Here is a 20,067-nt window from a genome sequence, read left to right as displayed (position 1 = left end):
GAGGATGGCAAAGAAGAAGTGGGACAGTCAGAGAGATGCAGAAAGTAGACAAGAGTACAAAGAGATAAGGCGCAAGGTGAAGAGAGAGGTGGCAAAGGTGAAAGAAAAGGCGTATGATGAATTGTATGAGAGGCTGGACACTAAGGAGGGAGAAAAGGACCTGTACCGATTGGCTAGACAGAGGGAGCGAGATGGGAAAGATGTGCAGCTGGTTAAGGTAATAAAGGATAAAGATGGAAACGTACTCACAAGCGAGGAGAGTGGGTTGAGCAGATGGAAAGAGAACCAGAGAGAGAAGAGGTTGGATGATGTGGAGATAATGAATCAGGAAGTGCAACGGATTAGCAAGGAGGAAGTAAGGACAGCAATGAAGAGGATGAAAAATGGAAAGGCCATTGGTCCAGATGACATACCTATGGAAGCAGGGAGGTGTTTAGGAGGGATGGTAGTGGAGTTTTTAACCAGATTGTATAATGGAATCTTGTAAAGTGAGAGGATCTCTGAGGAGTGGAGAAGAAGTGTACTGGTACCGATATTTAAGAATAAAGGGGATGTGCAGGACTGTAATAACTGCAGGGGGATGAGCCACAACATGAAATTATAGGAAAGTGTAGTGGAAGCTAGGTTAAGAAGTGAGGTGGTGATTAGTGAGCAGCAGTATGGTTTCATGCCAAGAAAGAGCACCACAGATGCAATGTTTGCTCTGAGGATGTTGATGGAGAAGTTTAGAGAAGCCTAGAAGGAGTTGCATTGCATCTTTGTGGACCTGGAGAAAGCATATGTGCCTTGAGTGGAGCTATGGTATTGTAATGAGGAAATCGGGAGTGGCAGAGAAGTAGGTAAGAGTTGTACAGGATATGTACAAGGGAAGTGTGACAGTGGTGAGGTCTGCGGTAGGAGCGATGGATGCATTCAACGTGGAGGTGGGATTACATCAGGGATCAGCTCTGAGCCCTTTCTTATTTGCAGTAGTAATTGACGGGTTGACACACAAGATTAGACAAAAGTCCCCGTGGACTATGATGTTTGCTGATGACATTGTGATCTGTAGCAATAGTAGGGAGCAGGTTTAGGAGACCCTGGAGAGGTGGAGATATGCTCTAGAGAGGAGAGGAATGAAGGTCAGTAGAACCAAGACAGAATACATGTGTGTAAATTAGGGGGAGGTCAGTGGAATGGTGAGGATGCAGGGAGTACAGTTGGCGAAGGTGGATGAGTTTAAATACTTGTGATCAACAGTACAGAGGAATGGGGATTGTGGAAGAGAGGGTGAAGAAGAGAGTGCAGGCAGGGTGGAGTGGGTGGAGAAGAGTATCAGGAGTAATTTGTGACAGACGTGTATCAGCAAGAGTGAAAGGGAAGGTCTACAGGACGGTAGTGAGACCAGCTATGCTATATGGGCTGGAGACGGTGGCACTTACCACAAAGCAGGAGACAGAGCTGGAGGTGGCAGAATTAAAGATGCTAAGATTTGCATTGGGTGTGACGAGGTTGGACAGGATTAGAAATGAGGACATTAGAGGGTCAGCCCAAATTGGACGGTTGGGAGACAAAGTCAGAGAGGCGAGATTGCGTTGGTTTGGATATATGCAGAGGAGCGACGCTGGGTATATTGGGAGAAGGATGCTGAGCTGCCTGGGAAGAGGAAAAGAGGAAGGCCTAAGCGAAGGTTTATGGATGTGGTGAGAGAGGACATGCAGGTGATGGGTGTAACAGAACAAGAAGCAGAAGACAGGACGATATGGAAGAAGATGATCTGCTGTGGCAACCCCTAACAGGAGTAGCCGAAAGAGGAAGATTTTAGTCATAGATTAACAAAAATGGAATCGCATTACCCATATCTTCAGTTATAGTGATCCACCATTATATCACTAATGTATTTGTTCTTATTTATGTATTTAGTTCTTGACGTTCAGGACTAGCATTCTGTGTGCTCTTGCCTTCCATGTACTGTATGCTGTTTTATTTTCACAGTTTCCAAGCTGATCCAAAGAAACCAATAGGGGGACACATTTTGGCACATGCTTCTACAACCAGAATCAGTCTTAGAAAAGGAAGAGGGGAAATGCGCATCGCCAAGATTTATGACAGGTTAAGATTTGTATTTGTGTATTTAATAGAATTTAGCGGGTGTTTTTTATTAAGATGATGACAACAATAATTAAGAAAAGATATACACATAAAAAGTTTCTGTATTGCTTTTAAGGCTTATTCTTAAATTTATCTATACAAATCATAGAGATAAGGCTTTTTGAGTCAGTTACTGCTGAGTACACTAGTTTCAATATACAAGATATGAACACATATGTAGATTATTAATGTGTGTATACAAGTATATATATGCAACAAGTGTCCATTTGCCATGAAAAAAATGGTTATATAAAACTAAAATATTAAAATTGTTTTTGTGTATTCTACGGCTGTACTTGCACACAGAAAATTTTCCAACAAAATTTGTTATGTGTACAAATATTCAGATGGAATCAGCTTAATTCGTTATCATTAAACTGTAGTTTACAATACACTAAAAATAATTTATTGCAATTCTAACTTTTGCAGAAAGATAAAAAATGCAGTGACAGTGCAGTAAGTGGGACATATTGTAGCATACACACTCCACTAAACAAGGCAATATCAAAAATCAAATTGCAAATCATCAAATTTAGAAAAGCTTGATTTTCTTTATCTACCAATCAGTGAAATATAAATATACAATATGTGTTATACAGAAGCAACAACTAGACAGTGCAAGTAACTGAGCTACAGAAGAGTCTGAAACATTATATTGGTCATATAAATTGATGATAAGTGTACTAGAATAACTGTATGTTGGCCAGAGGTGACTGATGACTGTATGGTAGTTAAGAGTTTAATGATCCAGGATAAAATTGTTTTTGACTCTACTAGTATGAAAGTAAATGCTATATAACATTGTTTAGAGAGACAAACAATTCATGTTGCTAGATTATTTGGGTCCTTAAATGAGGGGGTGGGGGATTTCAAAAAACTCTTGTCGGTGTCATTGCTGTACTAACAAAGAACTTTAATGATAATAAAATAACTTTTCAATTGAATGGACATGTGTGCACAGTGGTGAGGCAAGACTGTATATCCCAGCCCACTGTGCCATAAAATGCAAAATTTAAAATGTATTCTTATTAAACACATTTCCATTAATAAGCCAAATGTTATATTGTTACAACATAAATGTTATATGTTACAACACACACCCACCACCCCCATGAGTGATGCCAATTTGTTATTTTGCCATGGGTGGTGCAGTGTTGCTTATCCTTGCCATGCCTGTTTGCTGGTCACATGACTTTTGCCACTAAATCTCTCACAAGATGGCAACATCATTTTAATACATGAGGATACGCTTGTCTCTGTGTCCAGGTTTTAGATCCTTTACTATTAACTCCTTTCTTTACTTATTGCAAAAGGTGTTTTCCAAGAAGAAATTAGTTGAAGTTAATTGCTTAGTATTTCCGATTTTCATACTTGATTTTGTGACTTTCGATTAAAACCCATGACCTTCTTTTTTTCAGCTTTCCCTTTTCTTAGCCCCTGTGATTTTTCCGTTGTTTTAAGTTTCTACTAGTTTCCTTTCTGGTTACTTCCTGTACACTAGGGATGTCAAATTATACAAAAATTAGAGTTTGAATACTAAATTAAAAATAGGTAAATATTCAAATATAGTCACATGTAGATTAAAAGCTCTAAATGCTACTACATGTGTGCTTGTATTTAATGTGTCTTTGTATGCTTCATTATTATTAATGATTTTACTTTTTTCTTGGGGTGCATTTGAAAACCTTTTAGTGCTTATGTATCATGCACTGACATAGCCCTTACTTAGAAAACATGGCCCATGGCCCTTCACAAAAATAGAAATTGAAAGTGATGTATTCAAAGAGAAAGTGGACTTCACATGCCTGTAATGCATATATGACACCCATACACAATTACTCAAATATGGAGTGACTGAATTGATTAAATGTTAATAATAATAATAATAATAATAATAATAATAATTTTTATTTATTTAGTGCCTTTCATACACAACTACACTTTACATTTTAATCGAAGACAGTGGAAATTACAAATAATGAAGAATAGTACTCATTGAAGAGATGTATTTTTACCAGATGTTTGAAATTAATAATAAACTGTTCCATGCATAGGCTGAGAGGGAGAAAATTCCAAGTTTTAGGGGCTATCACTTTGAAAGCTCTGCCACCCATAGTTATTAAGCTGTATTTAGGTACAGTGAGTAACTTAGCGTCCGATGAACGTAATGCACGGGCAGGAGTGTAAGGAAGCAGCAGCTCAGACAGATAATGAGGGGCTAAACCATGAAGGGCTTTAAAAGTGAGAAGGATAATTTTATATTTTATTCCTGAAGAAACCGGTAACCCATATAACACATAGAGGACAGGAGTGATGTGAGCAGATTTTTTAGTGTGTGTAAGTAAACGAGCAGCAGAATTCTGAACATATTGTAATCTGTTGGTATATTTAGTCGGGAGGCCATAAAAAAAAGCATTGCAATAGTTCAGACGGGTAGTGATGAAAGCGTGAATAAGTAACTCAGTATCTCAGTATTTTTTTAAAAATTGTAAAAATGCTGCTTGTGGAAAGGATTTGCAAAACACATATAAAATACAGAAGTATTACAGATAGTGTGTCTGGAGTAACATGACGCCAAAATTAGTAAAAGGTAAATAAGGTGTTCTTTTACAATTTAATGTCAGTGTTTGCCTTTGAATATTTTTTTTATATGGATTTGAATTACATTTTAATAATGACATTTGACCTAACAGCCTTACTGTACACACCAAATCCCACCCTGAAGATTACAATTGCCATCCCCAAATTTAGCATTTTAGGAATTTAAATACAAGCAGTACAGTGTGACAGAATATATTTTTTCTTTTCTTACAGTCCAGATATGCCAGAAAATGAGGCAACATTCTCCATAAGTGCAGGAGGAGTAACAGATGCAAAGGAGTGAAATACAAACAAAACTGTTAGAGTAAAATTGAATGATAAATGTGTTACATAAATACTTTGAATTGGTAAAAACAGGGATTTGCAGATATTCAAAAGTAAGTAACAGTGAATGTTCTGTCTAAACTGAAGGAAAAATTCAGTTGAGAATAAAATACCAAGCAAACCCCACTTGTAATGTTACATTTCATGGTTTTCTTTATGGTTTTAACTGTTCTAGTTGTTGCAAACAAGCCTTTGCATTGTCTGATATTACTTTCATATTATTTGCTGTGTTTAAATAAAAAATGAAATGATGTGTTAGATTCTGTTGTATTTATATAATTAATAGCAATAGTAAAGTTTATCGTTGAGTATTTCTAAGAGGATGTGAAAATTACTGTAATTGTGCAAATTACAGGAGTCCACCAAATTATTTATATAACCCAATGTTTTGGTATAGCATTGTTGGGAGCAATGGCCATGGAAGAGCAGGGCTACTTGCTGTATAATTTTCCCTATCTCTAATGTATTTGCTTGAAGGTGTAAAATTTTAAAAAGCCACTGTGCAGCATCTTTTTTTACTACAACAGTGTTTTAACATACCCTAATTAGTTTGCTAATTGAATGTATTTTCCAAACAGTTTTCAGGTAAGTAAACTGCCTCTGTAAAAAGAAGTGCCTGCAAAGATAGCATTAATACAGTAGTTATACCCTAATCTACCCGTTATTTTCACACTCTACACTTATTAACCTAACTAACATCTATTGGATATGGTTATTGAATTTCACTGCATTAAAGAGCCTCTACACTCAGTCACTATTCAGGGAGTTAAATGAAGGTGGTACAAATAATAATAATAACAATAATAATAATACATCAATGACATGCTGGACTGGTCTCACAACAGAGAGGAATTATACGAGAAAGAGAACAAATTATTTTTTTCTTAAGAGACTTCATTCTTTTAATGTGGGCCACATGGGCCACATTCTCGACCCACATGAGGTAGTAGTGAAGGAAAGAATGAAGACAAAACTGATGGCCATTGTGAATATCTATCCGAGGTACTCTATCATTGAGAGCTTTTAGTCAACTAATTATTCAGCAGGGGTGTGTCAAGAAATGCTACTGGGGAAATCATCCTACCTACAGCAAAACACCTTTATAATGTCTCTCTCTGACTACTCTCTTTACCAACAGAAAATTCAGATATTCTTTCTTCTTTTTTGTAATTCTTGAGTGTGTTTGAAGGAGGATATATACTGTATATTATTATATAATATGATATTTCTAGAGTTTTTGAGTTACTGTGAAAACAAAATTTCCCCTTGGGACAAATAAAGTACAGATTTTCTATGTACAAACCTACTTTTTCTCTCACTGTAAAAAATAATCAAGTTAAATTTTATTTGTCACATACACATTATGCATACAATACAATATTTAGTGAAATGCTTACTTGCTTAACTCCAAGACTGAACATTTAAAAGGAATATAATGGACAATAACCGCTTCTGCTTTTTTCTCCCTAAGTCCACAATCAGCTCCTGCGTCTTGCTGACATTTGGGAGATGACTGTTGTTCTGATACCAGCGTGACAAACTCTCCACTTCATCTGTGTAAGCATGCTTGGTGGTGTTAAGAGATCGAGCCCACCACAGCTGTCAGTAAACTTGACAGTTATGTTACAGTAATGTGTAGCCATGCAGTCATATGTGTAATTTTAAACACACATTTTAAAATTGGAGCAATCACCTCTTCTGTATCAAAGTCCTGATTTGATCCAAAATAGGGGAGTCTTAAATACATTTTTTTCTTCACTAAGGTTCCTTGTTTCCACAATTAGGAAACATTCTATGAGGTTTTCAGGCATATCTAAATTGTAAGCTTAATGTCCCTTGCTATAAACTTGGATGCTTTCCAGAGCTTGATGTTGCCTAAACCTCAGTATGGCTTTATTACATTTAAGCTTTTCAGAGAACAATATTGCATAAGATGTCAAAAATTAATAGTTTTAAATGTATGATTTATTGTCATGAAAAGAAATGTTGCTAAGGTATTAAAACATGCAGCAAATGCAGTACTGTAGATGCAGATTTTAAGACCCTATCTCTTAATCAGAAACTTATGTGGCATATTAATTAGGCTTTATTTCCATCCATCCATTCATTATCCAACCTGCTATATCCTAACTATAGGGTCACGGGGGTCTGCTGGAGCCAGTCCCAGCCAACACAGGGCGCAAGGCAGGAAACAAACCCCGGGCAGGGTGTCAGCCCACCGTAGGGCATGCACACACACACCAGGCACAAACTAGTGACAATTTAGAATCACCAATGCACCTAACTTGCATGTCTTTGGACTGTGGGAGGAAACCCACGCAGACACGGGGAGAACATGCAAACTCCATGCAGGGAGGACCTGGGAAGCAAACCCAGGTCTCCTAACTGTGAGGCAGCAGCTCAACCCACTGCACCACTGTGCCGCCCTAAACTTGATTCAAAATACACAGTAAGCAATGATTATAATTAATTAAAATACAGACAGAAATAAACAAATGGAACCTTATTTATAAAACTTTTATTAAAGAAAATTTAAAGAAGGCCAAGGTATGTTTACATGATGTTTTTTAGTCTGAGGCAACCACACAATATATTAAACTGCAAATTTGGTAAACTGAATGCTATTTAATACTAGCATGTGTGCCTGATGCTGCCCAGCATGGAATAAAATGCTGGTGTGTTCACTAAATAAATTCCTGAGGGTAAATATTTTGCCCCCAAATCAAATTTTCACTAACTAAACCGATAGTGAAGAGGAACTTGGCATGCCTAAGCCAAATCTACAAAATTGTCTCTTAGGGGCATTTCCGTAAGTAAGCACAGGTGTTGTCACTAAATAAAGGTCCCCATGGGGAAAAATATCATAATGAAACATACACATAGTGTTCTTCCCCAGCACAAATGGGGAATCTGTGAAAAGTCTGGTGGGGATAGATTAAATAGTGTGGATTTGCAAACACACAAGCATACAGAATGCACATTCTTCCCATATCTACAAGGATGTTCCTTCTGTTTTTTCTCCCATAACCCTAACCCAGGTTAGGTTTGCCCTATGTGGTATTAAAGTATATTAGTCTGAATGGAGAATATTCCAGTTAAAATATTATTTCTAAAAATAATTTGTAAATTTAATAAAGTTACTAATTCAGGTTCCTTGTGCCATATTTTGCTTTTTTTTAAATATACAGCAATAATTGTATGCAGTTGAATCAAATGGATATAATATGATGACATTAGCCGTGTACAGTTAAAGTTTATCTTGTGATAGTGTGGCCTGGTCATTGGAGTAGAGACACCAAGACCAGGCTGTCGTGCAATCGAAGAGGACTAATTTGTCTCAATGTGTATGATTTCCCTGGCTCTCATTTTGCACCTAAAATGAATTTACTGAAGCTCGTCGTACGCAAACATACGACGGGCAGAGAAAAAGACAGCTCCCTAAAAAAGGCAAGGCAGATTATTTTAAAGTGAAACGCACCAGATGACATTGCCTGTAAATAGTGCTAGCATTTCACATGAACTGTTAATGGAACTTTCGTGCTTGAAGTCTTTCAGTTTAAGTCAGCTCAGATATTACTGGACTGCAGCAAAGGCAGCTGCTGGTTATAATATTTGATATCCAAGACACGGCATTGTACGCCCCTTGCAATTCATTCATTCGCACTTGTACACATGGATGGACCATGAACGAATTGTTTTATTATGTATTTAGTAGGGTGGCGCAGTGGTAGCGCTGCTGCCTCGCAGTTAGGAGACCTGAGTTCGCTTCCCGGGTCCTCCCTGCGTGGAATTTGCATGTTCTTCCCATGTCTGCGTGGGTTTCCTCCGGGCGCTCCAGTTTCCTCCCACAGTCCAAAGACATGCAGGTTAGGTGGACTGGTGATTCTAAATTGGCCCTAGTGTGTGCTTGGTGTGTTTGTGTGTGTCCTGCAGTGGGTTGGCACCCTGCCTGGGATTGATTCCTGCCTTGTGCCCTGGGATTGGCTCCAGCAGACCCCCATGACCCTGTGTTCAGATCTAGCGGGTTGGAAAATGGATGGATGGATGTATTTAGTACTCTTATGTAAAGCAAAGAGCCTGAGCCCCTTCTTACCTTGCGTTCTCAGGCAGTCATAGGGGGACAGGTTGTAACTGAAGTAAAACGCCCATTCTCTGACGTCACAGACGCTGCTCGCAGCGTGTGGAAAGTGCAAGAGGAGAGAAGGGCATTGTCGCAGACAGGAGACATTATGGGTGGATCTAGAGGAATATCTGTCAATCAAATTCAACTTTAGCAAATCATATTGTAATAATTCAGAACTTCAATGAATGAGATTTTTGTTACTCTATGACAATCAAAAACTCACCTGTCCAATTATCAACGTTTAAAGTTGTCTATCAAGTTTAACTTTAACCAGTCGTTTCACAGTTTGCTTACCTCTTTGAGGTTCCCCCTTATGGAGTTTCCTCTTAAATAACCTGCCATTGTACCAAGTGACGAAACTCCATTAAACGAAAGGAGACAAAAAAGAAGCAGCAGTGACGAAATATCATTTGACGAATGAAGAAGTAACGAAACTAATTGCTTGTATTTTTGGCAATGGAAGTAAGTGTGCTTCGAAATGAAAATATTTGAAATTTGCAGTTGCACAGTTTTCTTCATATTTTTTAATAACTTTGTTTTGCATGGTTATGTTTGTACCGTGAACCTTTACATTTGTATTAATAAGCATTGTCACTGTAGTAATTAATGCATATTCAGTGCTTGAAGTGGATCGGCGCTCAGTGGTTCCAGCAACTCTTCAAATTCCACATGGCAAGTTTCACGAGAACTCCTTGACTGTGCATGGAAGACATAAAAAACTTTTAGAAGCATCTTGGAAACGCTTGATCAGTTATTCTGTCGTGAAGTAGGCTTTTGATAAAGTTCAGATTCACTACAGTGGTGCACGATATTACCTTTTTTTTCTTTTCAGTGTAGTTCCTTATGTTGGAGTTCTTGGAGCGATGTGTCTAAATTGTAATACCAAGTAATCTGCCATGTTTCGGTACCACCAATTGTAATAAAATATCATGGTAGTTCATCAGCTGCGCTAAATTATACGTGAGTCAGACTGACAGTCGTGATGTTCACAAAGCCTTTTCAATTTAATTACAAGTGACATTTATATTTTTCCTTTCAGTCAGCTTGCTACAATAATATCTTCTGGAAATTTAATGTTAATGAAAAATAAGGTAAATTGCAAATAACCATTTCTTAAACTTGTAATTCACTTGTAGTGTTTGACTTTCATGTGTATTATTTTTCTTTCCTTCTTTTCCTAGGACATCCCTACTGATTCAGTAGACTGTGGAATAGACACGTTGGTGGTATTTGAATATTAACTGTAAGCTTTATGTAACCTTACATTTATTTGTGTTTAGATTGTATAGGATTTCAGTACTTTTTCTCTTATTCTCTCTCAGTATGCTCTTTATCTGACCATGGAGGAGCCCTTTGATTTTACTGTCAGTTTTTTAACGATACTGATAATATATAGATATTTTTTTCTTCATGTGTGGCATACTATTAACTGTGGCATTCATTTAACGTGCCCTCCACTATTAATGGCACCCCTTATAAAAATGTTAATTTTAAAAATATGTATTTCTTGATTTGTTTTGTTTTTCTTTGAATTAAATTGTTTCAATTAAAAGTTAGATGTTTCAGATTTTTTCAGTGCAAGATGACATTTCTTCAGCAAACAGGGATTTTTTTTTCTAACCCTTCTTACTAATTTTTACAAGGGGTGCCAATAATAATGGAGAGCACTGTATGCAGTATATCCTTTTTATCTTATGTTGAAATGCCTATGACTTGCATATTACTTTAGGTAGTGTCCAGATTGGTGTATTCATAATACTCTGAAGTAATCCATCCATCCATCCATCCATCCATTATCCAACCCACTATATCCTAGAGGTTTGCTGGAGCCAATCCCAGCCAGCACAGGGTGCAACGCAGGAACAAATCCTGGGCAGGGTGCCAGTCCACTGCAGGGCACACACACACCAAGCACACACTAGGGACAATTTAGGATCGTCAACACACCTAACCTGCATGTCTTTGGACTGTGAGAGGAAACCCATGCAGACACAGGGAGAACATGCAAACTCCACGCAGGGAGGACCCGAGAAGTCTCCTTACTGTGAGGCAGCAGCGCTACCACTGCACCACCATGCCACCTTCTGAAATAATCGATGTGTTCTAAAAAACTATTGAGATAACTATGAACAAGAATTTTTGTAGTGAACCACAGAGTAATTCTCGCAGTTTGAACTTTATTCCAAAGTGTCCACTTTTCTAAGGAAACAAGAGTGTTCAGACCAAAACCAGACAGCTTGCACAAGGTAAATACTTCATGTGACAGTCTGATGTCCTATTTGTGTGAGTCCACAGTTTAGGAGAGCAGCTGACTCGAGAACAAGGGGCCGCAGAGATCAGCAGGGCTTCCACGAGGACTTAACATGAAAAACTGTTGGAGTTCATCATAAAGGGCCATGGAGCAGATGATCAGTTGCTGGTAACTAAGTTCAGACAACAAGTAAAACTTTGTTATTGTAATCTATCTAGTAGCAAAGAGCTATGATGACTTTATAGCACCAAACTCTTGTATTTGCTTGTCCAACAGGCTGTTGTATCTGAAAAGGTGTCATCCAAATCATTTAAAAATTATGAAGATCCTAAAGGTCACCGGATAATGTCCTCTATACAGTAGAAGATGAGGAGCTGATAGGTGGCCTCTACACTTACCTGATGAAGTGCTGTCAAGAGCTGTAGGCACTTTTGAAAAGATCGACAGAGTTGGCATCATTCTGGATGTGCTGATGCCAGAGGCTCATTTGGCTTCAGTGAATCTCTAATGAGTACAGAAAGTGTCTCTATGAGTAACGTCCTCTCTTTTCTGTATTTGTCATAGGCTCTTATTAAAGCTGTATGAACAGTTGAGAGAATTTCTCTACCAGAAGCAGAAGGTCTGTTCATTGATGGACCAGTTAGATGGTCAGTGGGATGTCATGTGGTGTTGTGGGGGAGGCAGTCCTTTCTTTTTCTTTTCAGCACCATTTTACTGTTAAACAGAATAACATATTTTACTTGTAGTGAATTTAGACAAGAATATAAACTAAATATGTATAAATGTAAATATGTGTTTTAAAGTGAAATTTAAAATATGCATTAATACATTTTTAGTATTGGTGAAAGTAAATCTTTTTTTTTTTAAAGTGAGAGAGATGAGTTTGACACACTTGTTCTTCCAACTGTTGCAGTACAAGGACAGCAGCATCACTAAAGCATTTAAACTTGGGATTCCATCTCAACCCCTCCTCTAATAAACGTGTCCCTTTCTTTATTTGCCTTTTTTTATTTCTGAGTGTTAAACTGACTGTGCATAACAGAGTTGTGTATATTTCATTTAAATATTGATGTAAACAATAAAATGGTGATTAAGTTCTGTATATTTCAAATTGTCTGCATATCTGTTTTTAGCTAATTCATGCCATCTGCATTTCCTCTTTAAATTTTATAACTGCATTGTACAGTTTTATTCCTTCAATGTACATTACAAGCAAACATGTCTATCCCCATTACATTGTTCTTTTATTTCCATCCATCCATAATCCAACCTGCTATATCCTAAATACAAGGTCACGGGGGACTGCTGGAGCCAGTATCAGCTGACACAGAGTGCAAAGCAGGAAACAAACCCCGGGCTGGAGCCTATACCTCCAATAATTGGGCACAGAGCAGCGACAGCACCTAGACAGGACACAAATCTATCAAAGTGTGAACACACAAACAGACGCACACACACATACATACATGCACAAATGCATCTTAGCCCCATAATCATAATTGGAATTCTGGAGTGACCAGGTAGCAGCTATAATGTCTGTCCCACCACGAAGCACTGACTAAATATGTTTCATTGTTAATCAAAGTTTAACAATGGCGACTCAGCTAACTTTAATGACTTTGGACTTTGAAAGGAAACTGGAGCACCAGGAGGAAACTTAGGCAGGGAGAATATGCAATTCCACACTTCATATCATCCCAATCACTGTTGTTTCATGCTGTTGGAAAGGGTACTCCATCCTCAATCTATTGTTATCTAAGAGAAGGGGATTTTTGGACTTTTCTTCATGGAAGTGTGTGATTTCCTTTTATACCATGTGATCATCATTTTGTCCTATTCATTTCAGAAACAAAAGGTATTTGTGCTTATTTATATACTTTGTCTTATTTACATTTTACTTTATATTAGTTTTCATAATTTTTTTTTCATTCAACAGTAGGATTAATGCTTCAACTTACAATGAACTTTCTCCCAATGGACTGCTTTTCAGTCGTTTTTGTCAAGAACTTCAGGGGCAGGGATAACTAAGTGTACTTTATGTTCATTATTAAACAGGCTGCTTAGAAAGAGTGTCCAAAAACACACAGAAAGCATCATAAAGTGGCTCGTTAATTGTTAATATAATTATTGGGGAAATGCATCTTAGTGCCATAATCATACTTGGAATTCTGGAGTAAGCAGGTAGCAGCTGTAATGTCTGTGCCACCACACAGCACCAACTGAATATGTGTCATTGTTAATCGAAAAATATACTTGAACTTTGGTGAGAGTGTGCAGTTTATAATGTTTAGAACCCCAGTGGTGCTCCTTCCTCTTCAACATTGTACGAATTCTGAGGCTAAATAATAAAAGTGAAGGAACTCTCTAATCATTAGATATCTGAGAGATGAAATGCTTCTGTTGTTCTGTGGTATGGTATGCTATTCAAATAAATGTCCTGCCTCCATTATGTGAAATGTTCTAAAACTCACTTTGTGTGATAATGTGGATACTGAGAGCTACAGTGGCAGGTTATCATACCTCACACAAGAGACTATGTGTGCTATACTTTGAAATGCAGTCTCTCTCAAATGTCGTGGGATTTTCCTTATTGCTCAGACTTATTATTATTATTATTATAATTATTATTATTATTATTAAACCTTGCCTATAAGATTGTCAACAAGAGATTTCAAAACCCAATAAAATAAAGAAACAGTTTTTGGTTGAAAAAGATAAAACAAAGAATCAGTCATGACTCAGTGAGGATGAGGCTAGATTGCAAAATTCACACTTTGGATCCTGTCCTGGAAACATTTTGGATTGTTTTAATCGAGATATATGCGCTCGATGGAAACTTTTACTTTGAAAAACTGAGTGTGTTGCGCATATGGAGCCTGAGTGTATTCTGTACATGGCTGTCTTCCACTCCTTTTCTGAAACATTAAGTGAAAGTAATGTATCTATCAGTCAGGGCTGTCTTAACACATGGGCACACTGGGCAGTTTTCCAGGGGCCCCACCAGCATAGAGACCCCATGCTAATCCATGTATGTTGTGACTTGCTGAGTGGTTGTGTATGTAGGGGTCCCAGTGCACTGCTTTGCCCGGGGGCCTATAATGCTATTAAGACAGCCCTGGTATCAGTATGTTGCTAAAATACATGAGTTGGGCATCGTGAGCACATCAGTGAACAACTGAAATGGATTTTGCAACTCAAGTGACATGACATTTTCTCCTTAACATTTGTGATTTATTGTCACTGTTCAACATGAACCGAAATCTAGCAAATCATCTTTCAATAATGCATTACATTTATAAACGCTAAAACATTAGGAATTTGTGCACAGATTTGCTTAGAAAAAAGCTGCGTCCTCTCTATTGATTATTTAGTGCCGACTGTGATGTAAGCAATTCATCTACACCACCAGTCCAAATAAGAGGAAGGGAAGTGCCAGTTTATATCCAGAACGTTCTAGATTAGTCATCCCAATTGTTTGAATTGCACCACAAGATGGCAGCAGTGTTTCACATTTCTTAATAGAAAAATGATTTAACAGTGTGTAATGGTCCTCATCATTTAGAAGACGTATGTAATTGTAAAGTTATTTTATGTGTAAAGCGACATTTTTAAGTTGACTGAATGATATCAACATCATAGTTGCATTTAATTTGTATTAGAGCTACCGAAGCTCAGCTCATGTCCATCACTGATTTTGAGCTCTCTGCACTCCGCTCGACCAAATGCTCAACATGACTCCAAAATCTACATACAATGTTTGTTTTTAAATGCTAATAATGTATGAATTTAAAAAAGTAGACTATACAAACTTTATAAAAAATGCTAAGTTCACGTTACGCATGTGTATTTTTGATTGGTTGATGTGAAAAGGATCAAATTAAATTGCAGGACACGATAGTTTACAGATGTTTTAATGTATTGATTTCTATAACTATTTAGATAAAATATGAAATAGCATTTTTTTTTACTAGACCACTGCTTATATAGTTAACTTATGATTTTTTTCAAGTATGTGCAGACTAGCCTACTACACATTGTTATTGTTTCATGATATCTACGTTAAATTTGTAAATGGAGCTGAGCCCACTATTAAGAAAAAAGTGTTTTTTTTTTTTATTTTAATTCCTCGCTGCAATGCTTTTTCATAGGCATTACGATCCGTTACAGCCATAAAAGACGGCAGCCTGAAGTTGAAGTGGGACGTACCCCATCTGTGACGTCACACAGGAGGCTGTAGAAGGCCGTAGAAATGGCAGGAATACTCGAGAAACAGGAGACTGAGGGTATAAAAGTGCAAAAGCGCTCACATAAACAGATTACCAGGACAAGACGCCGCTGTCCTTCTACTGTCCAAGTGAAGATCTAAGCACTGCTGATTCGACATGTGGTCGTCTTCTCTCTTTCAGCCTTCGTTTAGCACACCGATGGCAGTGAGAGTTCCCGTCAGTGCGCTGTGGCCTCAGTCGCAGCTCATTTGTGTTGAAATGGAGAATGAAATGGCGAGGCAGATGGACAACATGAGGAGAAGCGCTGACCTGATGAATCAGCTCCAGCATTTCTTACGGAGAGAGACCCTTGATGCAGAGACAGCTCCCAGCTCGGCTGCACGTAGAGCACCTTCATGCAAGGTGGAGAAGGACGGACAGCACTTTTCTGCTACTCTGGAGGTGGAAGACTTCATTCCCGAGGAGCTGACAGTTAAACAGGTGGGACGGAAAGTCTTGTTGAGCGGAAAGAAAGAAAAGAAAGAGGAAAGCGAAGAGGGATCCTACAGCTACAGGTACCAGGAGTTCAGACGAGAGCTCGAGCTGCCAGAAGACGTGAACCCCGAGGAGCTGAGCTGCTCGCTAAACAACGGACAGCTGCGCATCGAAGCACCATGGATGGCACTGCCCAGTGTGCCCGAGAGAGTGGTGCCCATTAAAAGTGACAACACGGGGTGCATTAAGAGTGGAGAGGAGCAAAAGAAGGAGTGTGGGATGGAAAGGGAATGAGCAAATGTTTCAAGTGGACTTTTCATAAAAAGATGCAGAAATTGTCTGCCATCTTACTTGTTTAAAATGCTGGTTAGCTATGTAGTAAACCTTGCATTTAATTTGATATTTTGTTTTTTCTGTGGCTGTGTTTCCAACTAAAAGTTTTGCCTCTCAACTTTATAAATGGCATTAGATATGTGAGGGGGAGAAATGAAAATAAGTGTACGTTAAAATAGCCTAGTTAAGTCGTTATGCAGATAATTTGTAAAGCTCATTGTAAGAGAGAAAAGTTGATTTACTTCTTCTGATTGCATTTTTCAGAATAATTGTGTTCTCCATTCTCCTCTTAATCTTAAAAGATTGTTTTCCGTTATCCATTGATCAAGTTTATCACATGGATACAGACAGTATGCAGTAAGCCTTCCATTTCGTTTGTATTTTTTTCCATGAGGCTGTGTTTCCTATTAAAAGCCTCTTGACTTTTGTAAATGGTTTGGGATATACAAGGGGGGAAATGTTTATGTTAAAAAAATAATAATAAAGATGTTATGTGCAGTAGATATGTTTGAAAAGTTCATTGCAATAAAAAAAGTTGATTTACTTCTTTTTTGGTTGTATTTTTCAGAAAAATTCTGCCCTCTATTCTTCTCTTAATCTTAAAAACAGATTGTTTTCTGTTATACATTTCTGAAGTTCATCAGTTCATTGTATGCAAAGTTTCATATTAACTATCAATAAAAGTCAGTGCCAAACTGAAACTTGTGAACCGCATACATGACATGTGCCTAATGTTTTGTTTTTTTAGGTGAGAAACAGATGAATGACAAGTGACAAAATCCAATCTTAATTTGTATTGTCAAATGTGTGTCGAGTTTATAATTTAAAATTTGAAGACAATATTAAAATGGCCAGCAGAAAAGGGCTCGTGTTCGAGGAATTCAGCAAGAAAACTAATATTCAACCACACTGGTGTTTCAATTGCCTTTTGCAAGTCGGTGAATATGTGAACACCTTGTGAGAGGCTGCTGATGAATGGAGAGTCAACGGTCGATTCGTGGTGTGGTCATCATCTGAACGTCACTCAATGCTTCATAGTACAGGAACACCGAAGGGGAATGCACTAGTGTCTGTCACCATATCTGGTTGACTGTAAACAACTTTGCAAAAGTTTTCAGGTTCAAAAGTAGTTATGCATATATACAAAAGACCTTTAATTAGTTTAATTGGATATATTAAAATTGTATTTTTAAAAATGTTGTAAGACATAAATCAAAACCTTGGACAAGGCAGTAATTCTTCAAGGGCCCAGCATATGCACACATCAACATAGAATCTAATAGGGAGTTACAATTTAACACAGAGGCTAATTTGGAGTTATAATTTAACACAATCTGCAAGTCTCTGACCTAAAGATGGGGAGAACCAGGGCCAGATTTTCCTATAGGCTAACTAGGCTTCAGCCTAGGGCCTCAAGATCAAGAGGGGCCTACATTCAAATTGTTAGCAATTTGAACAAACTTAAAAATGGGAGGTGAAAGGGCCTCATAAGTGGAATAGCCTAGGGCCTCTTTTCATCTAAATCCGGCCCTGGGGAGAACATTCAAAGTCCACAAATCCTGTGGATCACAACATCTGATTTCAAGCAGGTCTCTGCATCTGGGTGAAAGATACATCTTGCAGCCTGCTTACACAGGATGGCAGTGTGCTTGCCAACCCTGTCTCCAGCAATCCCACAGATGCCACTGGTAATTGACCAGCTTCCTGTCAAAGTGCCCTCCATACAATCTTTCCAGGAATAATCAATTTTATTAGGGCAAGCTATTTTGTGACAGAATGAGTACTGTCAGGCGGCACGGTGGCACAGTGGGTAGCACTGCTGCCTCGCAGTTAGGAGACCCGGGTTTGCTTCCCGGGTCCTCCCTGTGTGGAGTTTGCATGTTCTCCCCGTGTCTGCGTGAGTTTCCTCCGGGCGCTCCAGTTTCCTCCCACAGTCCAAAGACATGCAGGTTAGGTGCATTGGCAATTCTACATTGTCCCTAGTGTGTGCTTGGTGTGTGGGCGTGTGTGTGTGCGTGCCCTGCCCAGGGTATGTTTCCTTCCTTGTGCCCTGTTTAGGCTCCAGCAGACGCCCATGACCCTGTAGTCAGGATATAGCGGGTTGGATAATGGATGGATTGATGGATGGATGGATGACTACTGTTTGGTCATAATGATGCTGCCATGATACATAAGTGTCCCAAACACTTAGGGGTCCTTGAAGTCTCTGTACTACACTGCTTCTCTAGTACGGTAGACCATATTAGGTGGCAGTTCTATGTCCAATGCCACCATCACTCTTAATTGTTCTTTAATGGGTTGTGTTTCTTTCTTGTAAATCCATTACCTGACAAAGAACCACTTCATTCTGCAAGAGTTTATTTGCCTGTGCAGTTGGTTGTTTGGGCTATGAAAATCTCTTTTAATCTGTGGAGAAAACTGAAATCTTTAATGTACATTAGGATGCCTAGCTGAATACTGACAAATGAAAAAAACTGAACTTATCCTATGTGATTGTAAGCACTAAGAGTCTTCATAAAATCAAGAACCTGTAGTGATTATAAATGTTTGTTGTCATATATCCACAGTTGTTTATGGGGCATGTTACATACACATCTACATTAAAGTGCTTTCTGAACTATACATGTTTGTGTCTTTTTAGGGAACCAATAATGTCTGGTCCTGTTTAGATTGTTTATTTTGAAGAATTGTGATTGTTTTATTAAATTGTTTTATATCACTTTCTGTATTATTGATTGTAAACAATCCTCTTTTTCAAAGATTATTTCAGTTTCATTCAGATATCTCAGACTCTGTTTTTATCAAGTCAGTTAGCATAACCAGCAAACTAAATTTAGCTGCATTACATAAATTACATGATGGCTATGACATGGAGTGTGAATGGGTGACTACTTGACTAACAGGGAGATGAACAGAGGATATTAAAATGCATATGTTTAGAAAGGTTTTATATCAGTAGTCAAAAAACCTGTGTTTTCGAACATGTTATTCAACTGAAACTAAGCATATTTGGCCCTGCCAGTATTTGGATAGGAATATCTAGGAGAATCTTGGGGTTTTTCTGGAAGAGGTTTTGGTGACACAGGCCATGAGGGGGCGCTTTCAGTGTTTCAGTGTTGATTCCATGGCCCCAGTGCCGTGACGGTGATACTGTGCTGTTAAAAATTGCGCCAGTTGGTAGGATCATGTGACTTGACGGACTTTCTCTCTTCACAGCGTGTGGCACCATATCGGTTTACACGGAGAAGAGTGTTGTTGTGGCGTTGTTTTTTCGGTTAATCCCAAAGACCAGTCCTTCCCTGCAGGTAATGTAAGGCACGAAAAAGTTAGCAACTCATTAATCCAGCATCATTTTTTCTGTTTTTTTTAACTAAACCTGGGACCCTATACAGTAAGTTTAAGTCCCCACGATGCAGACAAGGATAGCCTATTCGTTAATCCGCTCCTTGCTAAGTATTACTGGGAATGAGCCCGGTGTGACCCTGTCTTTGGAGGAGGGACAACAAGACAAACTGGTGAGCAATCGAAAATGGACCCATTTGTTTTAATGTGCACAGTCTCCATGGATTTTATTTTGCCCGTTAAACGACTTTACTGAATTACAG

At 38.3% G+C, this 20,067-nt stretch overlaps 2 protein-coding genes across 2 annotated transcripts in view; both read left to right on the top strand.

Annotated features, from left to right (window-relative positions):
• dmc1 (DNA meiotic recombinase 1) overlaps nt 1–5,083 on the top strand; it is a 30,558-nt gene extending 25,475 nt beyond the window's left edge. Inside the window, exons 13-14 of the mRNA XM_039764551.1 lie at nt 1,975–2,091; nt 4,945–5,083. Coding sequence (XP_039620485.1) covers nt 1,975–2,091; nt 4,945–5,014 — 187 coding nt within the window. The 3' untranslated portion in view covers nt 5,015–5,083. The remainder of the gene's footprint in view (nt 1–1,974; nt 2,092–4,944) is intronic.
• Nucleotides 5,084–15,644: 10,561 nt separating this feature from the next.
• LOC120536212 (heat shock protein beta-11-like) lies at nt 15,645–17,176 on the top strand. Its single transcript, XM_039764550.1, has one exon. It carries the CDS (start codon nt 15,812–15,814, stop codon nt 16,421–16,423), a length of 612 nt encoding a protein of 203 aa, XP_039620484.1. The 5' UTR covers nt 15,645–15,811; the 3' UTR covers nt 16,424–17,176.
• Nucleotides 17,177–20,067: the final 2,891 nt, after the last annotated feature.

The sequence above is a fragment of the Polypterus senegalus genome, chromosome 10, assembly GCF_016835505.1.
Source record: "Polypterus senegalus isolate Bchr_013 chromosome 10, ASM1683550v1, whole genome shotgun sequence".
Classification (NCBI taxonomy): domain Eukaryota; kingdom Metazoa; phylum Chordata; class Cladistia; order Polypteriformes; family Polypteridae; genus Polypterus; species Polypterus senegalus.
This window is presented reverse-complemented; position numbering and strand designations above follow the sequence as displayed.